The sequence below is a fragment of the Apteryx mantelli genome, chromosome 26 (assembly GCF_036417845.1).
Source record: "Apteryx mantelli isolate bAptMan1 chromosome 26, bAptMan1.hap1, whole genome shotgun sequence".
Taxonomy (NCBI): domain Eukaryota; kingdom Metazoa; phylum Chordata; class Aves; order Apterygiformes; family Apterygidae; genus Apteryx; species Apteryx mantelli.
This window is the reverse complement of record NC_090003.1, coordinates 9,994,457-10,016,889: the sequence shown is the minus strand read 5'-3', so window position 1 is coordinate 10,016,889 and position 22,433 is coordinate 9,994,457. Positions and strand designations below refer to the sequence as shown.

At 56.3% G+C, this 22,433-nt stretch overlaps 2 protein-coding genes across 2 annotated transcripts in view; both read right to left on the bottom strand.

Moving 5' to 3' along the window:
* Positions 1 to 3,434: 3,434 nt before the first annotated feature.
* On the bottom strand, positions 3,435 to 4,816 carry CPLANE2 (ciliogenesis and planar polarity effector complex subunit 2). The gene is made up of 5 exons (XM_067311005.1): positions 4,599 to 4,816; positions 4,373 to 4,525; positions 4,165 to 4,289; positions 3,953 to 4,089; positions 3,435 to 3,721 (listed from the first exon to the last, which is right to left on the bottom strand). Exons 1-5 carry the CDS (start codon positions 4,702 to 4,704, stop codon positions 3,454 to 3,456), a joined length of 789 nt encoding a protein of 262 aa, XP_067167106.1. The 5' UTR covers positions 4,705 to 4,816; the 3' UTR covers positions 3,435 to 3,453.
* A 2,529-nt stretch (positions 4,817 to 7,345) lies between these two features.
* The window catches only part of FBXO42 (F-box protein 42), a 55,933-nt gene continuing 40,845 nt past the window's right edge, over positions 7,346 to 22,433 (bottom strand). The window contains exons 5-10 of the mRNA XM_067311031.1: positions 12,843 to 12,996; positions 11,681 to 11,791; positions 11,055 to 11,151; positions 10,167 to 10,223; positions 9,573 to 9,689; positions 7,346 to 9,332 (exon numbers count right to left, since the gene is read on the bottom strand). Of these exons, the coding sequence (XP_067167132.1) occupies positions 8,217 to 9,332; positions 9,573 to 9,689; positions 10,167 to 10,223; positions 11,055 to 11,151; positions 11,681 to 11,791; positions 12,843 to 12,996 (1,652 nt within the window). The 3' untranslated portion in view covers positions 7,346 to 8,216. The remainder of the gene's footprint in view (positions 9,333 to 9,572; positions 9,690 to 10,166; positions 10,224 to 11,054; positions 11,152 to 11,680; positions 11,792 to 12,842; positions 12,997 to 22,433) is intronic.

Here is a 22,433-nt window from a genome sequence, read left to right as displayed (position 1 = left end):
TTCATGCCCCGAGCTGATGTCACCGGGCCCCTCCCGGGAGGAAGGCTTTCGGCAGGGCTTTTAAAGAGACAGAGCCGCTCCCCAGTGCGGCCCAGTGCGGCACTGGGAGCCCCACCCCGCCGCGGCACCCCCGCGGGGCTCCGGCCGGGGTCCCCCCCCCCCTCGAGCCGCTCGGCCCGGCCAGCCGGACTCGCAGGCGCCTTCCTCTTCCTCGCCGCCGCTCTGGCTTCTGCTTGCACCCCGTTCCCGCGACGCTCCCTCGCCCCCCCCCCCAATCCCAGTGCGACTGGGCCCCCCCCCAGTTGGCTCCAGCCCCGTCCCTCGCCAAGCCGGAACCCTGCCAAGGGTCCTCCGCCTCCTAAATCCCGGCTCTGGGAGTCGGGGGGTGGCTCCCCCCCCCTCGAGCCCCGGGGGAGCGTCTGGGCGCCCACCTGGGCGTGAAAGGGTTAAAGCGGCTCGGGGCGGCGGGGGGGGGGAGCCCCCTCCTCTTTCATTCATAAAGCCGGCGCGGGAAGCGCCGCGGCCGGGCAGCCAATGGGCGCGAGGGGGCGGGGCCGCGCAGGTAGCCCCCGATCCCCCCCCTCCCCAGTCAGGCACTGGAGCAGGGGCGCAGCCAAACTGGGGGGGGGGGGGGGGGGGCGAAGGAGCCCGGTGCCGGCCAGCGCTGTGCCGGGCCAGGCGTTGGCACGCCGGAGCTGCGGTGGCGCTCCAGCCGTCTGTCCCTCCATCCAGCCATCCGTCTGTCTCTTCCTCCACCCATGTGTCTATCCATCCCTCCATCCATCCCTCTGTCTGTCCGTGAATCCATCCATCCCTCTGTCCATGAATCTGTCCATCTATCCTTCCATCCATCCCTCTGTCCATGCATCTGTCCATCTATCCTTCCATCCATCCCTCTGTCCATCCATCCCTCTATCCATCAATTCATCTGTCCCTCCATCCCTCTGTCCATGCATCTGCCCATCCATCCCTCTGTCCATCCCTCCATCCCTCCATCCATCTGTCCATCCATCCCTCTGTCCATTCGTCCATGTCCATCTGCTCTCCTGACCATCCCTTCATCCTTCTATCCATGCATCCGTCCACCCATCCTTCTGTCCATCCATCTCTCTGTCCGCGCATCTGTCCATCCACTCATCCATCCCTCTGTCCTTCCATCCACCCCTGCATCTGCCCATCCCTCTGTCCACCAAGCTGTCCATCCATCCTTCTGTCTATGCATCTGTCCATCCCTCTATCTGTCCATCCTTCCCACCATCCATCTGTCCATCCATCCGTCCATTCCTCCATCCTTCCATCCACCCCTGCATCTGTTCATCCCTCTGTCCATCTATCCCTCTGTCCACGCATCTGTCCATCCATCCCTCTATCTGTCCCTCCATCCCTCCATTCCTCCATCCCTCCCTCCACCTTTCCATCCATCTCTCCGTTTATCCCTCCATCCTTCCATCCACCCCTGCATCTGTCCATCCCTCTGTCCATCCATCCCTCTGTCCATGCATCTGTCCATACATCCCTCTGTCCATCCGTCCATTCCTCCATCCCTCCCTCCACCTTTCCATCCCTCCCTCCATCCATCCCTCCATCCCTCCATTTATCCCTCTGCCCTTCCATCCACCCCTGCATCTGTCCATCCATCCGTCCGTCCACCCATCCGTCCCCCCCTTTACCCCTCCATCCGTCCATCCTTGCGCAGGGCAGGATGCAGGCAGTGCCGCCGGCCCCTCTCCCGGCGAGGGGAGAAGGGGGCCGGAGAGCGACATCCCCCTGCCCCACATCCCCCCAAATCCCCCCTCCCCAGCCCCACAGCTCCGGGTGCCAGGAAAGGCAGGGCCGGGCAACCCCCCCCCCCAAAAACCCAGCACCGCAGCCCCCCCCTCCCCCCACAGGAGCCCTGCACCAGGGAGGGGATCCGGAACGATAAGGGAAATATGAGCAGGGAGGGGAACATCAAAGGCCGGCGGGGAAACAAGAAAGGAGGGTGGGGGCCGAGGCCGGCCGGTGCCGGCCCCGCGCGTCCGGGAAAGCCTCCCTGGCGGGGGATCCGGCGGGTGCTCAGCAGTGGGGTGCCCGGGCATGCCCCTCGCCCGGATGTGACTCAGCAGAGGCCCGGCGCAGCTCATCACAGCGATGGAATGCGCCGCGGCGCTTAGCCCGACAGGGAGCCGCCTGGTAAAGGCTTCCTGCCGGCCGCTGAGGCCTGACGAACTCGGTGCAGCTCCCCCGCCGGCCGCGGTTCCTGCGAGGGGTCCGGGCGGGAGGAAACCGAGTGCGTCGGGAGGGAAGGAGGAGGCCGGGCCGGGAACTGGTCTCTCTGGATTAAAAATAATCCCGGCTTCCGATCGCACTGCGGGGAAGCAACCTTGCGGCCGGCTCCGGCGCGGAGCGACTCGCCTGGATCCGGGAGCCGAGCCGGCCGCCGGTGAGGAGGAGGAGGAGGAGGGAGGCAGACCCACGTTGGCACCTGGTGGTGCACGGCACTGCGCAGCCGGGAGAGCAGCCTGGCTCCCGGCAAGAGCGGCACGGCCGAGCGCGGGAACTGGCGGCTGAGCCGCATCCCCTGCTGACGCCCCGTGTCCCCAACACCCGGTGTCCCCAGTGCCCTGCGTCCCCGACATCCGGCAACCGCATCACCCCGCATCCCTGTCACCCTGCAGCATCCCCGCTGCCCCGCAGCGTCCCCACGGCCCCGCAGCTCCCCCACCACGGTCCCCCGCGCCAGCCCATGCTGATGACAACAGTGGTCCGCGCCAGGTCCCCACGGTGTCCCTGGTCCCCCTGTGCCACCCGCCTGGTCCCCACAGCATCCCTGATCCCCCAAGGCCACCTGCCAGGGTCTCCATGGTGTCCCCAATCCCCCCAGGCCACCTGCCGGGGTCATCATGGTCACCCCTGGGCCACCGCTGGGGTCCCCACAGTGTCTCCAGTCCCTCTGGGCCACCCACCAGGGTTCCCGCAGCATCCCCAATCCCCCCAGGCCATGTGCCAGGGTCCCCACAGTGTCCCTGGTCCCCCTACCAGGGTCCCCATGGTGTCCCCGATCCCCCCAAGCCACCTGCCAGGGTCCCCATGGTCCCCCTGGGCCACCCGCCAGGGTCCCCACGGTGTCCTCAGTCCCTCTGGGCCACCCGCTGGGGTCCCCAAGGTGACCCCGATCCCCCCAGACCACCCGCCAGGGTTCCCACGGTGTCCTCAGTCCCTCTGGGCCACCTGCTGGGGTCCCCATGGCCAGTGCCCAGGACCCTGCGACGAAGCCCTTCTCCCGCATCCCGGCTCCGGTTCCCACGATCCCCCCGGAGCCTCCGTCCTCCACGCTGGGGAGATGCCAGCCGCCTGGGGCCGGGGTGGGGGGGCAGCACCCGCGGCCACCGTCTCTGCCCCCCCTTTTTTGGCACCCTGGCACCCTTCGCATTACAAAACGGGGCGCAGGCAGCTTGGAAAAGCAGTCGCCGTTTACTGGGCGGGAAAGGCCAGAGGCGCCGGTGAGGGGCTCCCGGGGTCCGCGGGTTCGGGGAGGAGGCCGGCGGCCACCTGGTCGCGGCGCCAGAGCAGCTCGACCAAGGCGTCGAGCAGCGGGGCGACCCGGGCCAGCTCGGCGCGGGCCCCGGCGTCGCGGCGCCGGCACGGCACGCTGTGCGCCCGCAGCACGGGCAGCCGCCAGGTGCGCTCGAAGGCCGCCACATCGCGCTCCGTCACGTCCGCCTGCGGCGACTGGTCAAACCTGGGGACAGGGGGTCAAGGGAGACGCCGGCGCGCGCACGGAGCCCTGATATCCCCCCCCTCCGCTAGGGAGCCAGCGCAGAGGGCTGGCGGCGCTCCCCATCACTGTGACGAAAGCCACGTTCTCAGCTCGCTGCCTAACACCCCCCCCCCCGAACCGGGCTCAAGCGAACCCGCCCACTCCAGGGGGAATCGCAGCCCCGAAAACAGCAGCGGGACGCCGGAAGGATACTTGGTGCCGACGACCACCCGGACGAGGTTTTCCTCCGGCCGCGTCACGCGGGCCATCTGGCCCGGCAGGTCCTCGAAGGAGGAGCGGTCGGTGAAAGAGAAGAGGAAGAGGACGCCGTCGGCCTCCTCCTTGCAGGCCTGCGAGGGAGCGAGACGGCCGTCACCGAGGCGTCCCCCACGGCGGCGGCGATGTGCCCCCTCCGCTTAACTCACCGGGAGAATATGGTCGAATTTCTTCAGCGCCGCTTCGCCGCAGTCCCAAAAATCAAGCTGGAACATGACGGGGCGCCCGGTGTCGCGCAGCTTCGCCGGCCAGTACACCGTGGTGGCCTCGATGCCTGCGGAGAGGCGGCGCGCGGTCGGCACCGCCGCGGGGGTGTCGTCCCCCCCCCTCCCCCCCGTGCCCCCGGTCCTGCCGTACCCAGCGTTTCGTGGTGCGCGGCCGGCACCTCCGCGCCCGCCAGCTTGGCCACCAGCGCCGTCTTGCCCACGCCGCTCTTGCCCGAGACGAAGAGCTTGTAGGCGGCCGTGGCGGTGGCCAGCGGCGGCGGCAGCACCGGGCGCTCCAGCAAGCCTGCGGGAATGCAGCGGGTTAGGGGACGCGATGGGGGGGGCTGATCTGGGGCCGGGGGGTGCGGGGTGCTCACCGAAAACTCTCCTGCGGTCCTTGTGCAGGATGGCGTCCCGGTGCTGCCGGCCCTCGGGCGAGAGCAGCCAGCCCGGCTCCACCACCGAGCCCGGCGCCGCGTCCATGGCTGTGGGAGCGGGAACCGTGGGGCTCGGCCCCCCCTGCCCCGAAACAGTGGGTGCGAGGCAGCCCCTGCCAAGCCCTGCGGGGTCCCCGCACCCCCCGAGCTTCGGGGCACAATTCACCCCCTCCTGCCCCCCCCTCTAGGGGGTCTCAGCACCCCCTGTGGCCCTCCTGCACCCCCAAACCCTGCGAAGGGGGGTGCAAAACCTCTCCTCCTGCCCCCAGGGACTCCCCAGGGGCCCCCTGCACCCCCAAATCCTGCAAAGGGGGAGCAACATGTCCCCTCACGCCCCCATGAGCCCCCCTGCACCCCCCAGGAGCTCCCTCCACCCCCAAACCCTGCGAAGGGGGGTGCAAAACCTCCCCTCCTGCCCCCAGGGACCCCCAGGGGCCCCCTGCACCCCCCAGGGGCTCCCTGCACCCCCAAACCCTGTGAAGGGGGGTGCAAAACCTTCTCTCCTGCCCCCGGGGACCCCCAAGGGGTCCCCTGCACCCCCAAATCCTGCAAAGGGGGTGCAACACGTCCTCTCATGCCCCACAAGGTCTCCTGCACCCCCCCCCAGGGGCCCCTTGCACCCCCAAACCCTGCAAAGGGGATGCAACACGTCCTCTCATGCCCCCATGGTCCCTGCACCCCCTCAGAGGCCCTCTGCACCCCACAAGGCCTCCTGAACCCCCCCAGAGGCCCCTGCACTCCCCATAGGCTCCTTGCATCCCCCTAAGGGCCCTCTGCACCCCCCCAGGGGTCCGCTGCTCCCAAACCTTGCCAAGGGGGGGGCAACACATCACAACACATCCCACACCCCCAGGCTCCCGGCACCCCAAACCCCGCCAAGAGGACGCCCCAGGTCCCCTTCCGCCCCCTCCACGCCCGCGCCTGGCCCTTTAAGGCGCGGCCCCCCCTTCCGCCTCACCTGCGGCCACTTCCGCCTCGGCTCCCGGCGGCGTCGCCGAGCGGGGCGTGGCCTCGCCCCGCCCACCCGGCCGCGGCGCATGCGCGGTGGAAGCACGGGAGGGAACCACGTGGAGGAACCACGTGGAGCAGAGGGGGGGGAGCCCGGCTATAGGGGGAACCCCAGCTATGGGGGGGGGGCCCGGCTATAGGGGGGCCCATAGCCCTGGGGGTGGCTCCCCCGGGGGGATCCGCCCCCGACACCCCTCTGGGCCATCCCAGGTGCTATGGGGGGGGCCCTGCAGGACGGAGGTGCAGGGGGCACAGCCCCAGGTCCCAGCGCCAGCACGTTTGGGGGTCCAGGTCCCCCGTTTCCCACGCCGCCAAACCGCGCACCGGAGGCTGCTGGCTGTTCCTCGCCCCGGCGCTCACCCTCCACAGCGGCTCGGCAAAGACATTAAACAGCCGTTCGTTTCTTCCATCTTTATTTGTTAAACCGCTAAAAATTCGGGGTGGGGGAACATTAACAAAAAGGGGGGAAAAAAAAAGAAATTTACACAGATTTAAATATCACCCAAATTCACTTTTCATTCCTACACTCGGCTGAGCCTAAAACGACAGGTCGGGGAGGAGCGGGGCAAAGTGATGCTTGTACAACCTGAGTCGGGGAGGGGGGGGAAACCTCACTTGTGGCACCAGCGACACAGCGGCTCAGGCGTCGCACAGCTGCCACAAGACCGAATTCATCGTGACCCTGCAAGGAAGGAGGAGGAAGAGGAGGAGGAGGAGGAGGAGGAGGGCTGGGACCGCGGAGGCCGGAGAGCACCAGGGCGGCAAAGCAGCCAAGGGTTAACCATGTCGGGAGCACGAGGAGGAAAAACAGAGGCAGCGTGAAGCAGGATCGCGTCGAGCCAACGCCAACCTGCCCAATTTTTGGTTTTCAAGGCTCGACGCAGGTCTCGGAGTGAGCCGGGGCGAACAGCAAGCCGTGCAAAGCCGAGGGAGACGGAGCAGCTGGGCGCGGAGCTGCTGGGCTTCTGCAAGAAGCTGCTCCGGGGCGGCGGGAAAAAATTCTGGGTTGGCAAGTGGTATTTTTGATACCGAGATCGCCGGAGGTGCTGCTGAGGTTTGGGCGGCAGGAGGGCGAAATGAGGCGCAATACGTTCAGCAGGAAGATTTGTCGCAGAGGCCGGATTTAATAAACGTTTATCTACAGAGCTGGGACAGGCACAAATGCAGTATAATCCCCCCCCGCCCCAGCCCGAATCTGCTTGCGGAGCTCTGACAGCCAGGAGGATCCGCAAGCACGACCAGCGATTTATTAAATCCAGCTCCAAAAGAGTCAAGCAACAAGCAGTGAAATGCATTTTTTTTTCTCTTCTCTTTTCTTCTCCTGGAAATTTTAGACCCCTCTCCCCCCACCCCCCAATCCCTTGGGCGTTCAATGCCGCTTTTCACTTCCGAGGACGACGACAGGAGTCGTCCGGGCACCGGAAAAAACGCGGCGTGGTATCCTCAGCACCTTTTGGCCCAAACGGGCAGGTTTTAGCAAAGAAACGCGAGCTCACGGCAACCAGTGGCCGCTTCCAAGAGCCTTGAAGAGGCCAAACACCCCCCTGCCAGCGAGAACCGCGAGGGAACCGGAGGAAGGTTTTGAGTGCAAAGGTTTGGGGTAAAACTCTGCCCGAAGCGGTCACCAAGCCTAGCAAAAACTCAGTGGCCAGACGGAGAGGGAGGAAACAAAATAAAATAAAAAACAGAGTAAAAGGGGCCACTTCATAGTGCTGCCAGGGCGCAGGGTCACCGCCAGCTCTCCCCTCCTCGGGCAGGCTGCGCCGCGTTAGGGAAGGGTTTCCTCCGCGCAAGCCGGCAGGTAAAATTTGACCTGGCAGGGAGGGCAGGAGGGTTAAAACAAGTCCTGCCTAATTCTCGAGGGCTTTGGCATTTCGATGCAACGCTTTGTCCTTTCTTCCTTCTTAACGTCCCATATTCCCTGTAATTCCCTGATGGGAATGTGCTCAGGCCAAAGGGTTTAGAGACCAAAAAAAAAAAAAAAAAAAAAGGCATCGTGTTTGCGTGGAGCAAAGGTTACAGTTACGATTCGCAGTGCTGGAAGATTTCTTTTTAGCTATTGCTGTTATTTTCCTTACACAGCCATACTTTTAAGTCAAGCATGGAAATAATCAGTGCATACAAGCTAACAGCCTCCAGTCTGCAGGTTATTCAGCGTGTTCTTATAAAAAAAAAGATTTTTCCTGCCATTCCCTAAAAAAAAAAAATTCTCAAGAGGATATTGCACGGCAGATTTCCCCACCTGCTCACCCTAAATTCTCGGCCTAGATACGGGCAAAGAGCTCCCGCCGGAGCCCAGCGACGCGGCTCCTAGCGGCACAGAGGTCCTTCCCCGCCGGCGGACGCAGTTCTCTTAACGGGGGGCGGGGGGGGGTCTTACCGGGAACTGGAGGGCAGCACTGACGTTTCGCTTTGCATTTTATTGGTTTGCCGTTCCCTAATTCACAGTTTCAACGCCTGCGTGCCAGAGTAAGGACGTAAAAAGAAAAGGAGAGAAAGCCACGGGGAAGGGAGGGGAGAAGGTGGTGGCAGCGAGCGGCTGGCGCCACATTATCTTTTCGCTCGCACAAAGTACAAGGCATTTGTTTTGGGATAGTACTTCACGTTCTGTTTCTTGTCCATGAGGCCCCCAAATATGATCAGTTCCCCTCTGCCTTGCACCACCGTATGTAAACTGGTCTCGGGCGGCCCCACCACGGAGCTGCTATTGAACACTTTCCATTTGACTCGTCCTTTCTCCTTGGTCTCTTTAATGTCCAGCACGTACATCTGCATGGGTTTGCAGTTCATGCTCTGGTACAAAGGCTTGCCCACGTTTAGGGACTGCGGAGGATGGTGGCCCAGGCGGCGGGCGATGGGAGGTAAGGAATGACCATCGCCTTGCGTGGAGGCCGGACGCGGCGCCGAGCCCGCGTCGGCACCGCCGGAGCTCTGGCTGCCAGGGGACCCCGGCGAAGAAACGAGGGGAGGACTTAATGCCGCCGAGGCCGAGGCGCCTTTGGAGGACAGGGCTTTGACAGCCTCCAGGCTTCTCCGGAGCGCGCCGGGAGAGACGGCCCCCGGGAGGGAGCTAGCGACGTGAGGCGGCGTGTGGATCCCGTTTGTCTGCTCGGGGGGGTTCCTCACGCTTCCGCCGACCGTCCTGCTGTCCACACCGTCCATCTGACAGATGATGGAAGCCGGTTTCTGCTCCCAGCTCAAATCGACAGACGCCAAGCGCAGGTCTTTCTGCTCCGGGAGTGAACCCCGCCTCGGCGCCAGGGAAAGCCCGACTTTCAGGTCGTATCCTTCAGCAGCAGAAGGCGTGCTGGGTGATACGACCTGTACCGGGCTGTCCAAGGAAGTGCCACCGGCTGCGGTGGCTCCGGGTGATAAACTCCCCCCGTTCAGCACAGGCGAACCGTCCCCTCTGCCTGGGGAGAGGCTCCCTTCCCGGGATCCCGACGGGGTTTGCCGCTGCGCTCTGGGTCGCAAGGTGCCCCAGCGGCCGTTCACGCAGGGAGCCTCGTCTGTGTTCCTGACGGGAGACTGTGAGCGGTATTCCCGCGTTTCAGGGACCAGGGCAGGCGGCGTGGCGCTGATGGGAGAGGGGCGAGAGTTCAAGCTGGGACTCAGCGGCGCTCTCCCGCTGGGAGCCTGGCTGAAGACCACGACGCACTGTCCCACCTGCAAGAGGTGGAAAGAAGAAAGAGGGGGTTACAAACTGCAGTACGTCCCTCCGCGCTGTACCGGGGAGGCAGCCGGGAAACAGAGAGGGGATTCGGAGCGTTTGGGACAGGCAATAAAGATCAACAACGTACGCGAGAGACCAGAGACACTGTGGGACCAAGTGGTTTGACCCCGACGCTTTCACAACATCCCTTTGAGCACCATCCTCGCATCGCTGTCCCAAAGCCAGACTCTTACCCTGCAAGCAGGATGGCACCACAGCTCCGGCGCTCCGTGGTCTTCATTCTCCACCTTGAGCGGTTGCCATGTCCAGGGGTTCGTATGCATGTGCAGCAACCAGGCATCTTTAAACAGCTGCAAAGAAGAGCATGACCGATTTAGGAGCCTGGTTTACTGCCAGGAGATCTCCTTCGGGGGGGGAGGAACGGAGTTTTGCAGCTGCCTTGCCGCAGACAGAGGAACGGTGACCTAGATTGGGATCTGAAAGCGGAGGAGTGACTACGCCTTGCTACGGCTATGGACAAGTCACTTCATCTAGATCTTCTATCCCATTATAAAATCAGGGCTAATTCTTCGGAGACTCAATTAACCTCGGCGAGCTGCTCAGATAGCGCCTGGGGTGCTTTTTATTAATTAAAGGCAGCTCTAGCTACAGTGGCAGCTTCACTGGGAAACCTGCAGCGTGGGTGCCCAGATCAGAAAAAACGGCGGCTTTGCAGGATACGAAGCCCCAGGTGTCTGGGGGCTAACACACCCGATCCCCCCTCCCCAGGGGCTCACACTTCCAGGGAGACACGCAATTCCCGCTCCTGCTCCCCACAGTATACTTACTGCATTGGGACCACCGCAGCCACCAAGGATTAAAATGGTTTCGTCATCTATTACGATCTGAAGGGGGCAAAGAAGAGCATTTCAGGCCAGGAAGGATGCGGCGCGGCTTTCAGCGAGGCCCGCGAGCGCAGGCAGAGCCAGTCGGCAGCTTCTCGGCAGCGCAGGCGTCGCTGAATTTCGTCTGCTCCAGCACGAGGGGTGGAGCTGGGATGGAGAGCCGGTTTTGCCAGGCCCAGGGGGAAGCAGAGTTCACGCCGCTGCCTCAGCCTCTCCTCCTCGCCCCCCAGCTGCTCGCAAACCAGTCCCTCTTACGGGTGAGCACCAGCACCCTTCCCGACGCTCCACATGGGTCGGATCGCAAGAAGGGAGAGGGCGAAAGGCCCATCCGGCAGGCCGCATGCTTCGGGGCAATATTTGTTAGGTGCTCACAGCAGGACGGTGCCCGTGAGCTCGTCCCCTAGTCTTTTCCTTTTTCAAGTCACTTGAATCAAAACATCAGAGTAATTAAGGGGCTACTGGCAAAACCAACGTGGGATACTTTTTCCTGGATCTTTACCTGCCAGGGGTGACGTTAGCTGCTTTTTGCTCTAACAGGCAAAACCCAGCAATTTGGTTTCTCGAAATGCTCATTACAATTCTGAGTCACGTGCAAGACACAGCACAGTATCTACCTGAACGTTAAGGAGCTTTAAGAGTGCAACCTCACCAAATAAATGGCTAGAAAACATAGGCCTGGCAGGCAAAGACCGCAAAGATAACTTGGAAATTGGGCAGCAGTTTTCAGGAGAGCCACAGGGGGCTGCCTGGAAGCTGGAAAGCAGCTAGACAAGGCTTAATCTCTGGTTTATCTTTTGGCTCTGGAGCTGAATAAGCGAAGAAGAGCATCACCTGAGATTGGCCACCTCGCGGGTGAGGGCTAGGCCCAGAGATGTTTGGCTTGGACCAAGCCCACTGCTCGAGATCCAGCACCCAGACGTCGTTGCTCCTGCAGGGATGAGACAACAAACACTGAGCCGCAGGCACAGATGCTCGCTTCCCTCCAGGTCCCAAATAAGCACCTGGCTTCAGACGCCCTTCAGGCATCCGAAATGCTGATTTAGGGTAGATCCTTCCTGTCAGAATTGGGCTCCCTTCAGGTTGGTGCCTCAAGGGAACTCCCCAGAAGAGATGAAAGGTGTGGTAAGTCAGCAGGCAGACCCCAAAGCTGGCCTGCAGCAAGTACTAGCTGATCTCTCATCCCAGATGCACGAGGGCAGGAAAAGGATCACCAGCAGAGAGGATCACCGCAATCTCCTCCAATGAACAAACTGCACACAGGCTTTCTGCATGCCTCACCTTTCTCTCTGCTGCCCCAGTTCAGGGCACTGTTTCACACCGTGCTGAGCAGGAATCAAAAGCTTGGAAAGCAACAGCACGGTAATCCCGCACCAAAACGCTACAAGCCATCTCAAGACCAATACAAGACACTCCTTCCTTGCAGGAGCGCTTGTCAACTGTCTTCGTCCCAAACTTACATTTGCCGAGATCCCAGCGAGCCCCCAAAGACGATCATTTTGTCTTCGATAACACAGGAGGAGTGTCCTGCCATGGGAGGGGGGCCATGGGTGGTCACGATGCAGTTCCACCTGGGGGAAGAGGGAAGAAAACATTGACCATCCGATGAGAAAAGGAAGCACTGAATGAATGGCAAATAAATAAATAAATAAGTAAATCCATCCCAAGAGCCAGCAGAGTCCTCAAGAATGTATTACAGAGGAAAACCTCAGGGAAAGCCTACGGAGGGCCAAATAATAACAAACCTAATTAGAAATACTAATGTCCTAATACTAATACATTTTTAAAACATGACAAAGTCACAAGGCCAGGTTGGAAATATGGCCCCTTTCAATTAAGTTCGCCCTGAACTATTTCCAACTCGCTTTAATTACAGCATTCTCAAGTCGCTACCCAAAAGCGCATTGGGTAATTGACACTTTTGATGATTAAACATTCTCAATGAAAGGGAAGCAAAATTCATCGCCCCTTTGATACAGCATCGGCTCCTTTCTCACACAAAGATCAGTGGAAATACGAGGTCTAAAACCAGCAGAATGGTGTTTAGAAGGAATAGGAAAATTCCTGCCATCTCCCTGGTCACTGCTGGATACATTCTTAGTCTAGGAGATTTAATGGCAAAGAGCTTTCGAAAATGGCATATACAACCGCTTTATCGCTTTCCCCTTGAAGTGTCACCAGAAGCCTTGAATTCGGACCATCGGCCAAAGCAAAACCTCCAGGAGTTAAGGTTTTATCTCTTATTTTCCTCAAAGACCTCAAGCAAACAGCCAAATGAATCACATATTTAAAATCCACACATCCAGATTTCCTGCCTGGCTGGAAAACGTTCCAGAAAACACTTGGGGAGCCTGGCATATCTTAGGTACGAGTCTAGAGAAATACGGAAGTAACTGAGAGGTCTCAGCACCATGCTCAGGTCTCTGGGGCCTGACCATGATGCCATTTTTTTTTTTGTTCGTTTTAAAAACGTATCCTCAGACACACCAGGATTGGCCACACCACGAACGTACGTATCTTCCCTGGCTTTATAAGCCCTCGCGGGTGAGCTTGGAGAGGCATCCTCTGGCAGCTCTCCGGGGCCAAAGCATGCACTTCGAATCCAGATGTTCTCGTGCTTACCAGTTTTTGGAGGGCGAGTAAGTATGGATTTCATCGAAGAACCTCTCCGGCTGGTGCAGAGGGTAAGGGCTCGGCCGCGTCCACCCACCGAAGAGCACAAGCAAGTCCTTGTAGACGACCAGCGTGGCCCCAGCCTTGGGCGAGGGGTAGGAACCTGAGCAGGGGTAGAGAAGGGGAAAGGTGAGGACACCACAGTCAAGGTGGGCGCCAAAAATGCGACACCGTGGGAACTCCCCCTTTAAAAAGACGGAAGAGAAGAAGACGACAAAATTAGAGTCGGGAGCCTGGGAAGAAAACTACTGCCAATTTGTGTCATCGTAATTAGTAGGAGCCTGAAAGCACATTTCATGTATGGCAAAACATCTGTCAGTCACTGAGAGGAAATTACTAGTTTTCTAACATACCCCTTTAAATTATTGCTTTAGCACGGAATAAAAGCAATAATTATCTCCAAAATACCTACTAATGTCTCCCCGAGGAAGGAGCGAGAACGAACACCAGTCCTAACGCATCTGGCCCTGCTCACAGCAGCTCACTCGGGTACTCCCGAGCGGTGGCGCACGGCGAATCCCGGTTTTGCAAAGAGACACAATTAACCCTAAGCCCTCGCTGCGAGAATTAACGGCTGCTCCTTGGCGGGCTGCAACGGCGCCCGAGGAAGGTGACGGCTGCGAAGAGCAACATCGGCGGCTACTGAGGCAGCAGCGGCACGGCCACGCGGCTCCTGGGCTCTCCCGTACGTCCTCGGTGTCTAAAATCCAGCATTAGAGCAGGCGTTAGTTCTGCAAGCCGATGGGATTTCGTCTCCCGCGAGGCGGGCAGCTCTCGTGAGACATTTCTCCAGCTGCAGCAGCTCTGCACACCAGCGAAACGGGAAAGCCTGGACCGCGTGATGCTCCTCTGCTAATTATTAAGGGATTTATGCTCATCTCCTTCCAGGTTCGAAAGTCTTGGGGATCCCAGGCTGTTGCTCAGCTCAGGCCAGGCACCTTCTAGGCTGCAAAAAAAAAACCCAAAACAAAAAAACCCCAAATCCTGCCTTCTCCAGCAGCCAAAGACACTGTGTCACGACCTTGTTGAATAGACGGTGTGAAGTTTTAGACATCTTCTCCAGTGTCCTAATAGGAGGACTTGGAGAAACACTTTTAGCAGGTAATGACATGCAGAACGGAGACTATTTTTAAAAGAAACCAGAGCGGCTATTTTAAGACGCTGCAGCTGAGCAAAGCGATTCGATTGCGATGGTTTTCAGGCGGGCGTTAAAAGCCAAGCCGAAAGCACCCCCCATCCAGATGGGAAAAGCGATGGCAACGGAGCCCCTGAGCTCTCTGCCTTTCTCTGGGGACCACGCACATTTTGCTGCTGCTCTCAGGTACGTAGCAAAAGGGGAACAAAGTCATGCAGGAAACTGTTCTTATGCTATTTATGTGCTCTACTATGTCCAGGACTTGACCCAAGGCCTCCTTAAAGATTAAAATGCCAGAAGAGGGTCACGTTTGGCTACTCTTTGTTCCCAAATTCTCAATTTTCAGCTTTCCCGGTTCGTTACACGGCAATGAGCAATTAAGTCAGCCTGGCACAGACAGCTCCCTTTAGGAGCCCACCAGGCTCAAGGCAGCCGGGGAGGAGAAGCTGTTATACCAACCGCTGTTCCCACAGACATTCGTGCCAGCGGCTTTTCCAGCACAAATATTTCTCCAGGAGGGCACAAACTCGCTCTCCCAAGCTCAGTGGTACAAACCGGTTGTTAGCAAATATTTCTGCCCGGCTTGCAGAGATTCAGCTTGCTTTTTGCATCGAGGATACTGCGAGACAGCACTGGGCTGCGGGGGTGCATCTGCGACAGAGACACCGGCACGAGCTGAAAGCTTCCTTTTTTTTTTTTTTTTTTAATCGGGACAGGAGTTATTTTTAAACAAAAAGGGTCAGCAAGAATCGTTCCAGTGCAAATGGAGTTTGGGAAACAGAGCAGCGCTTTGCTCAAAAAAGTCCGGACGCTAGAGAGCGAGAAAAGCAACCGTACCACCGCTACAACCCAGAGGTTGAACCCCTGCCTTGGACACAGTTCCCGAAAGACTCAACAGCAATTACGCTGACAGCCCAAGGTAGAGGCTAGGCCTGCTTTTTCCAAGAAGTTTTGCCTGTTATCGGCCATTGTACAGGTGTAAACAAAAGCGAAGCTTCACTCTGCTATGCACGAGAAATCTCAGTTTTAGAAGTCAAAGCAAAAGTTTGCCTTTTAAAGCTACGCTTTTCCAATCTGGTAACCAGACGATTGCGGTGTTTACATGGCTTCAAAGGAAGCCGGCAACACCAAGACGTGTCAAGCGTTCCCATTTGGGAGCTCCATCTCTGCGTAATCAATCCACGAACCTCGGCTGACGCACGGGGTATGCAAAAATGGAGCAACGTCTCAACGCAAGACAGCTCCGCGCGAAAGGAAGGCGCCGCAAGCTGGTCAGATCAGAGATGACTTCACTTTGCCCATCTCGTACTCCAGCGGAAACACGTCGGATTGAAACCAGGAGAAACAGCACCTCCTATTTCTCTCCAAAGAGAGGGAAGCAGAGAGGTGCTGGTGTCCCAGGAGCAGAGATCTACCACAGCAGCCTTGTGGGCACCCAGACGATCGGGAAGGCCCCAAAGTGACGGCAGAATAAGACCTTTACAACATGGCCAAGACACTGGTCACAGCCATGACCATCTGCAGAAGTATTCAGGGGTCTGGAATAACTGCACTTAGCTTTGGAGCAGCCAGTGGATCTATTCCAGACACAGGACTGGCAGTTTAAAAGGATAAGAGTATACACACAGACACCTCTGAGAGAAGCTGGTGGCAGAAGGTGACTGTGTTCCCCCTCGTTGCCACCACCACGATGAGCACGCAATGCCACCGCTACCTTCCCACACCTCCTTCCCCAGGGTTCGGCAAGGCCAGGAGCATCTCAAAGGATGCAGAGCCCCGAAACGAGAGCCCCGACAGCAGCAGGCCAGGCAGAAACGTGACAGCAGCCTGCATGACTCCAGGTCTCGAGCACGCACAGTGCAAAGGCAACGTCTGCCATTAGGAACATCAATCGCCGGCAACCCCATAACGCCGCCCTCAAAGTCCGGTGGCTTTGTAGGATGCGCGAAGCGGCATTTCAAAGACCGGCAGCAACACTGGTGACGCAGGAGGGCTTCTTCCCCTCCGGGATTTTAATGGATCGCTAGCAGCATCCCGCTCTTACGCTTGCAAATGCAAAGTCTTCCGTTCCTCGCCACCGACTCGAGGATACCAGTGCCTGCAGAGGAGCATCGTTAGCTAATTGCACCGTTTTCAGCTCCTTCCTCCGTCGATAATTCCACCCCAATGAAAAGCACAGTGAGGAGCTCTTCCTTGCTGAGGGTGAAACGGGGACCTGAGCTCCACGCCCTAATGAAGCCCCGTATCAGATTATATTTCCTCAGGGATATGAATTTCAGCACGCGGAGGATGTAGCAGTTAACTACTTCTAAACATTGCCGGAAACATCCCTTTACAGCAGACACTGCTTATTCAGTAGAGATGAGTGATGAAAAGCTGGTCAGAGCTATTTTTTTTTTTTTTTCCCCCCGACTGATGGATTTTCCTGGCTCACAAGGCAGATACATACCTCAAAGGAAAAAAAAACTCCAGCTTCTACGGGCGTTTGAAGAGAAATGCCAATCTCTGATGTCTTCTGACATGAGCTCTAGTTGCTACTTATTTATGATATATCCTTATAAGCTTTTTAAAGCCTGTCCAGCCCTCTGATGCACCCGGAGCAGCACACGCAGCGATCAGGAGCCACAAGAACAAACAAATAAAAAACACTATCAGGGGATGCTTAATGCACATTTCCACGCGAGCCTTTTATGCGAGCCAGGCACAGCCCCAAGGACCTCCAAAAAGGGGGCGCAACCCGCGTGGGATGGAGCGGAGCTTGAGCGATGCAAATAAAAACACAGGGAAAAACCGTATGGCTTCTGATGGGATGAAAGAATTGCTTTGGATCAATATAATTCAGGGAAGGATGGGAAAAGAGGAGCTCCACTGGAGTAGAGCTAAGTGTTTGCACAACCTCAAAAAGTAAAGTTACGGTATGGAAAGAGTTCTCTACACCAGGGAGGTTAAATACTGTGGGAATTTTATCACGGAAGACTAAGCTTTCCGGATATAGATTAGAGAAATACTCCTGATAACAGCTGGGAGCTGTTATTGCTGCTTCCGACCGATTTCTCAGGCAGCCTTAGCTTCAACGAGAGACGCTGCTGTTTTCGATGCGGTTCCAGCGAGCCGATCACAATTGTCGCGAGCCGCTTCAACGTACATGAAAAGACAGGATAAACAAAAACAGGCCCACGGCCGAGTTTCCAATTTCAAAGGGCGAGCCGAGAAATGAAAGCAAGAGAGTCCGGCAGCCGGCGGATTTCACCACGAAGGAAGCCGAGCTCCCAAAGCCGCCCGCAATCCACGCAGCAAACATGCAGGGCGGTTTTAGGGAAGGGCGCCAGGGCGAATGGTGCCTACCTGCCCCAGCAAAACGCGACGGGCAGCGCAGCCGCACGGCGGCTCGAGCCACGTTCCTGGGTACAAGCAAATTCCCAGAGGGCTAGGTAAGGATGCACTTCATCTCATAATATACAATACCAGTGGAACATATTACTCCCAAAAAGTGGGCGAAAGGCATAGAGATAGATGCTGAACCAAATAATCAGATATAAAAACAACATTGGCCAGCACTTGTCCTGCAGCTGGGAACGTTGCACCTTGCCTTGTTCAGCTTATCGTAAAACTTTCACACCGGCGTGAACCCCCCCCCCCCCCATCTTTTCCCCTCTATGGGAAGGAAACCAGAAAAGAAATAAAATCCCTTGGTTCGCAGTCCAGCCTGGATTTTTCCATAGCGGTCAGCAGATTTGCCCCGAGCTTCTTCCCCCGCAGCGGTCCGATGAGCCAGGGTCTTGCAATGGGAAGACAACACAAGCTGCCTGTCCTGGGGAGGGTAGTGGTGCAGAGGTCGGAATAGAGAGCAGGCTGCAGAAAAAGAGCTTTGGATGATCCTAAAAAGCATCAGAATTGGGAAACGCCAAAGGAGAGCTGCTACGAGAAAAGGGAGCAGGTGGGTATCCCCACGGCACGGCTCACCCTGCAAAAGTCAAACGGCAGCATTTAGGATTCGCAGCAACGTAGCACGCGGCTGCCTCGGATTTACTGTCCGACAATCACCCGTTTTTATTCTGAAACATGAAAAATGAGGCTTTGGGATTACAAATGTCTTCAAGGCAGGCTTTGGCTGGGCCTTCTAAACCTGAGAGCTTTTAAGAACCAGGAAAGCATAATTTTCCCTTACCAGAACCACATGCAACTTAGCTTTCCTTGAAATCTGGGCTCAAAAAAATTCCTTCCTCTTGCTTGGAAGTATTACATGAGAGGAAATGAGATCTACTTCTATCGAAGCTTCTCTCCCACAGACAGGAATTAAGTTTTGCAGGAGTTTTAAAATAATAATAATTAAACAAGAACCCAGTTGAGCCTTCCCAACAGGCACAGCCTATTGCAATCAAAAATTTTTCGGGCGCGTATCTGCTGCATGCAAAATACCTCTCAATTAGCAGGAAAGCATCTGCGCGCTTCTGCAGAACTACAGGTGGTTTTCTCTCCCCTAAATCTAACTGCAAGAATGTAAAAAACCAGGTACATAACTTAGCCACAACCACAGCCACTGTGATTTTTAGAGCAGCTGTCCCACAGAAAAGTTTCCTTTGTGCTCTCGGCGCCCAACTTCCACCCTACAATTGCACTGGCTCGTGGTACGAGTGCAGGGAAACCTGCAGCGTTGCATTTAAGGCCAAGTTTCTTGCTGCCTTTCACGTGCAAGCAGAGATCAGAAGTCTCCAGAGAGGATGAGTTACTTCAAGGCTTTGCAACATCATACAGTCATTTTTGCCCTGGAAATTCCCACATCCCAGAGCTTTAGAGTCCAATCAGTCTATAAAGCTGTTTCAAGTCATCGTCAGGAGCATCAGCATCCTCCGAGCCCTGTGCAACAGGATCGAGTCACTCTTTACTAGCGTTCGTCAGCAATTTCTTTATGGTGCAACACTAGCAGCGCTGATTCAAAGCCAGCGAGAGTCGGGAGAGTCTTTGCACCCTTATCACGTAATAGCCGGCCACCTTTCTTTGCAAAGCTCTGCTAAATTACTTGTTCCCTCCACTGCTTTAAGTGATATTGCACCCTGCAGAATTTGGAGTGACTGGAGTAACAGGCTACACAAAACAACTCTGATGCCAATTGAAGAGCTCAGCGGTTGAAAAGAGAAAGGGTTGATCAGCTCCTGCTGCTCGTCTTTCCTCAAGGATGCCAATGGAAAAGTGGAAATTGCCGTGTCAGACTACACCATACTAATAACGGACTGATTTTTCGGGACGGGGCCTAAGTGCGTATGGGTTGGCAGAGGGGCACACTCCGTCTGTGCTATCCGCCACACGTTTCTTTGAAGTCGCACTCCCAGCTGGCTCGTTTCACTCGCCGTGGCAAAGGGCATGTTGCAGAGCAGTGTCACAACTTGGGGAACCCGGCTGGCCCTTCCAGCGCAACACAAAATCAGCAACGTTTCAGGAAATTACTGCCGTGTAATTTGGCAAGCTTATAGCTGCCGAGGGGCTAGAAACCTCAGTCGCCGCTCTTCTTTAAAGAGCATCCTGTGCACAGTCAGATAAACCTACCCAAATAAGCACACAAAGCGGCGGCGGAAGGAGCAAAGAGACGCCGCTCATCTCAAAACCGCTGCTACAAAGCAAAGGCAACGACTTACCGAACGCCTGAAGCCCTGCATGCTACTTCTCTGGCGCGTCGTCCCCCCGGGATGGGGGGAGAAAAGTCCACATCCAACATGCTAAAACACCCCACTTGGCGTTCAGTCCCGCTCTCGGCATCTTCCTTTTAACCAGCTCTTCCCCTGCCTGCGGTTTCCCTCTCGTCATTGCAGCTGATCGTCTCAAAAAGCCATTGGTTCCTGCACTACGCTTTGCTCGCCCGAGAGGCGCGCTGTTCTCCCGTAATTCCTGCGTTGAATGCCAAACTCTGCTAAATATTTCCTGCAAGGAATAAATATTCTCCTTTGGCTTGAAGACAAGCATGATGCAGTGCTTGGTCATCCTGCGTGCCTAGCAGATCTAAGGAGAGATTTTAAAGCATGTGTTTTTGCGAAAGGCGTAAAAGCATGTTACGAGGCGCGAGCATTTTAAGGAGCTCACTGTCTGAGAGCACCTAATACTAGAGTATCGATTGCAAAGCAGAAATCCTCACGCTTAATGCTGCATATTCATCGAATTGCATATTTAATTGCTGCGGACAGGATTATTAATGCAATGGCTCAATAGCAGCATCGGCTCAAAGCAGCGAAATTCCATGTCCAGACGCACACCTGCTCGCCCAGCTGGCTCGGAAGGAGCTCTTGCCGATAGGTGGCCCCACAGCCTGTCCGAAGCCTTTCCAAAAATCCCAGCTCCTTCCCAGCAGACAAGGCGAAACCTTTCCGCGGCCAGAAATCCATCAGGGTAGCAGGGTTTCACTTTGCCAACCGAAAATGGAGCTGTCCCCCCTCACCCAATGTGGGACATAACCATCCAGGAGGAAACACGCGGCAACACATCTAGAAGGAGAAAGGAATAACTCTGGGTAAAGAGAGCAGGGAGCCCGTGGCCGGACAAATGCTCCGACGCAACCACGGTACCTCCTGGACCTCTCGCGCCAAGGGGCAGCGTCCAGGAGGGGAGGGCACTGGCCTAGCACTGGGAGCTGCTTCAGACTATCCGCTTTCTTTCCAGCGCGAAGCATGATTCCTATCAGAGACATTGCAGCTGGAAGCACTAGTTAAGCGTGGCTGGGGCGCCTGTTTGAATTTAAGCCTTCTTTCCTGAAAAAGAAACAAAGAAAAGATAATTTCGCAAGTGCCTTGTTTCCTTTGGTGGTTCGCAGCTTCCCAATAGCTTTTTGAACAGCTTGGCTGAAGTAACCAAACTCAGAGGAACAGAGATCTTAAAAAGAAAGAAAATTCTCTACAGTTTTGTGAAAACCAGTGTCAGGAAGAGGACAGACCCCTAAAAGGAAAGGCCTTCACAGATCTTGCCTAGGACATTAGGATCCCCAAGAATCTACCGAGGAAAAGAAAAGCTTGAGAAAATCAGACCTAACTCCTACTGCTCATGGAAATACCATTTTGAAGGACTGCATTAAAAAAATAAAAAAGAAAAAGAAAAAAAGCAAATCACCCTCCAAGCACTCATTTTTGGAGGTTGTATAATGAGTATTTAAGGGTAGACATTTCTCAATTTTCAATGGCAGATGCACAAAGTTTTACCCCAATTAGCCTAACTCTCCAATATGTTAAACACTCGGGCATTTCCAAACTCATGGGGAGCTACTGGGCATTCAGCACCATTAAAAAGCTCCAAGCGCTCATTTGTCTATATAAGGATTCCTAACCTTGGGAACCTATTTTTGCAGATTACGGTCTTCTTATTTACCAACAGGGCCACAAATAGTTTTCCCCAATTTTGGTATAAAATGCTCGTCAGCAGGATTTTCAGATGCCCCGGGGTCATGTTTAAAGTGAGCCTACATTACCCCAAACTTGGAAAAGTGGCACACATCAAACAGCCCTCGACAGCCAGCCGCCCCGTCCCATTTGAGGTTACCTTTGTGCGTTGTTTGGAGAAAAGGGGGACTGGAGAAGCTAAAAATGCCCTGCACCAGTCTCGGACATGGAGGCCAATAGAGGCAATAGTGGGAAAAATTCCTCTGTTAATCTCTGGAGGGATCTGCACCCGGGGACCTGCTCTCTCAGAATCTAAATCTAACAAGGTTAAAGCAACAAGCTATTTTTCATGCCTTTCTGCTAGATCTGCACTGATAATGTCCAAAGAGAGGTCTGTTTTCTGGCAATCATTTCTGAGGAAATAAAAAAAAAATGAAAGAGCGCTTCAAACATAAAAGGAACGAAATTGCTTGCAAGGAAAGATGTCAGAAATCACTGCTGCTGCACTAACCGAGCGCAGGGGGAAGGAGGAAAGGAGGAAAGGAGCAGACCTGCGGGTTCAGCCATCCTTATGGCCTGACATGCCTTAAAGCACGTCGGGAACCGCCTTGCTGCAAAGCGGGCAACATGACGGAGGAGCCTGGGGACCCTGTTTGCCTGCGTTTGCGCTTTCGTTAGCCGAGGACACGCAGATCAGCTCGGTGCCGAAGCAAAAGGACCGCTCCACGCACCAAGGCACGGAGTTTCTATTAGAGATGAACGTCGCCCAGGCATATTTCAAAGCCCCAGCGTGTGGTTTTTAAATCGCTTCCCCTCTCATCAGCATTCATCTAGGAGACAGCATATTCAAACCATTCCTCATCAAGTCCGTCGCTCCATCGTACGCACAGGCGCGCCAGTTGTATCGCAGCAGGGTTGCCAGCTCCGATTTGAGGAAAGCGCTTCGGAAAAGTTAAATTCCGACATGCTAAAGCAGAGCGCCAAGCGCCGGGCTGAGAGTGGATGGCAGCCAGCCAGCGTAAGCTATGGTGTGCAACAGCAAGGGGA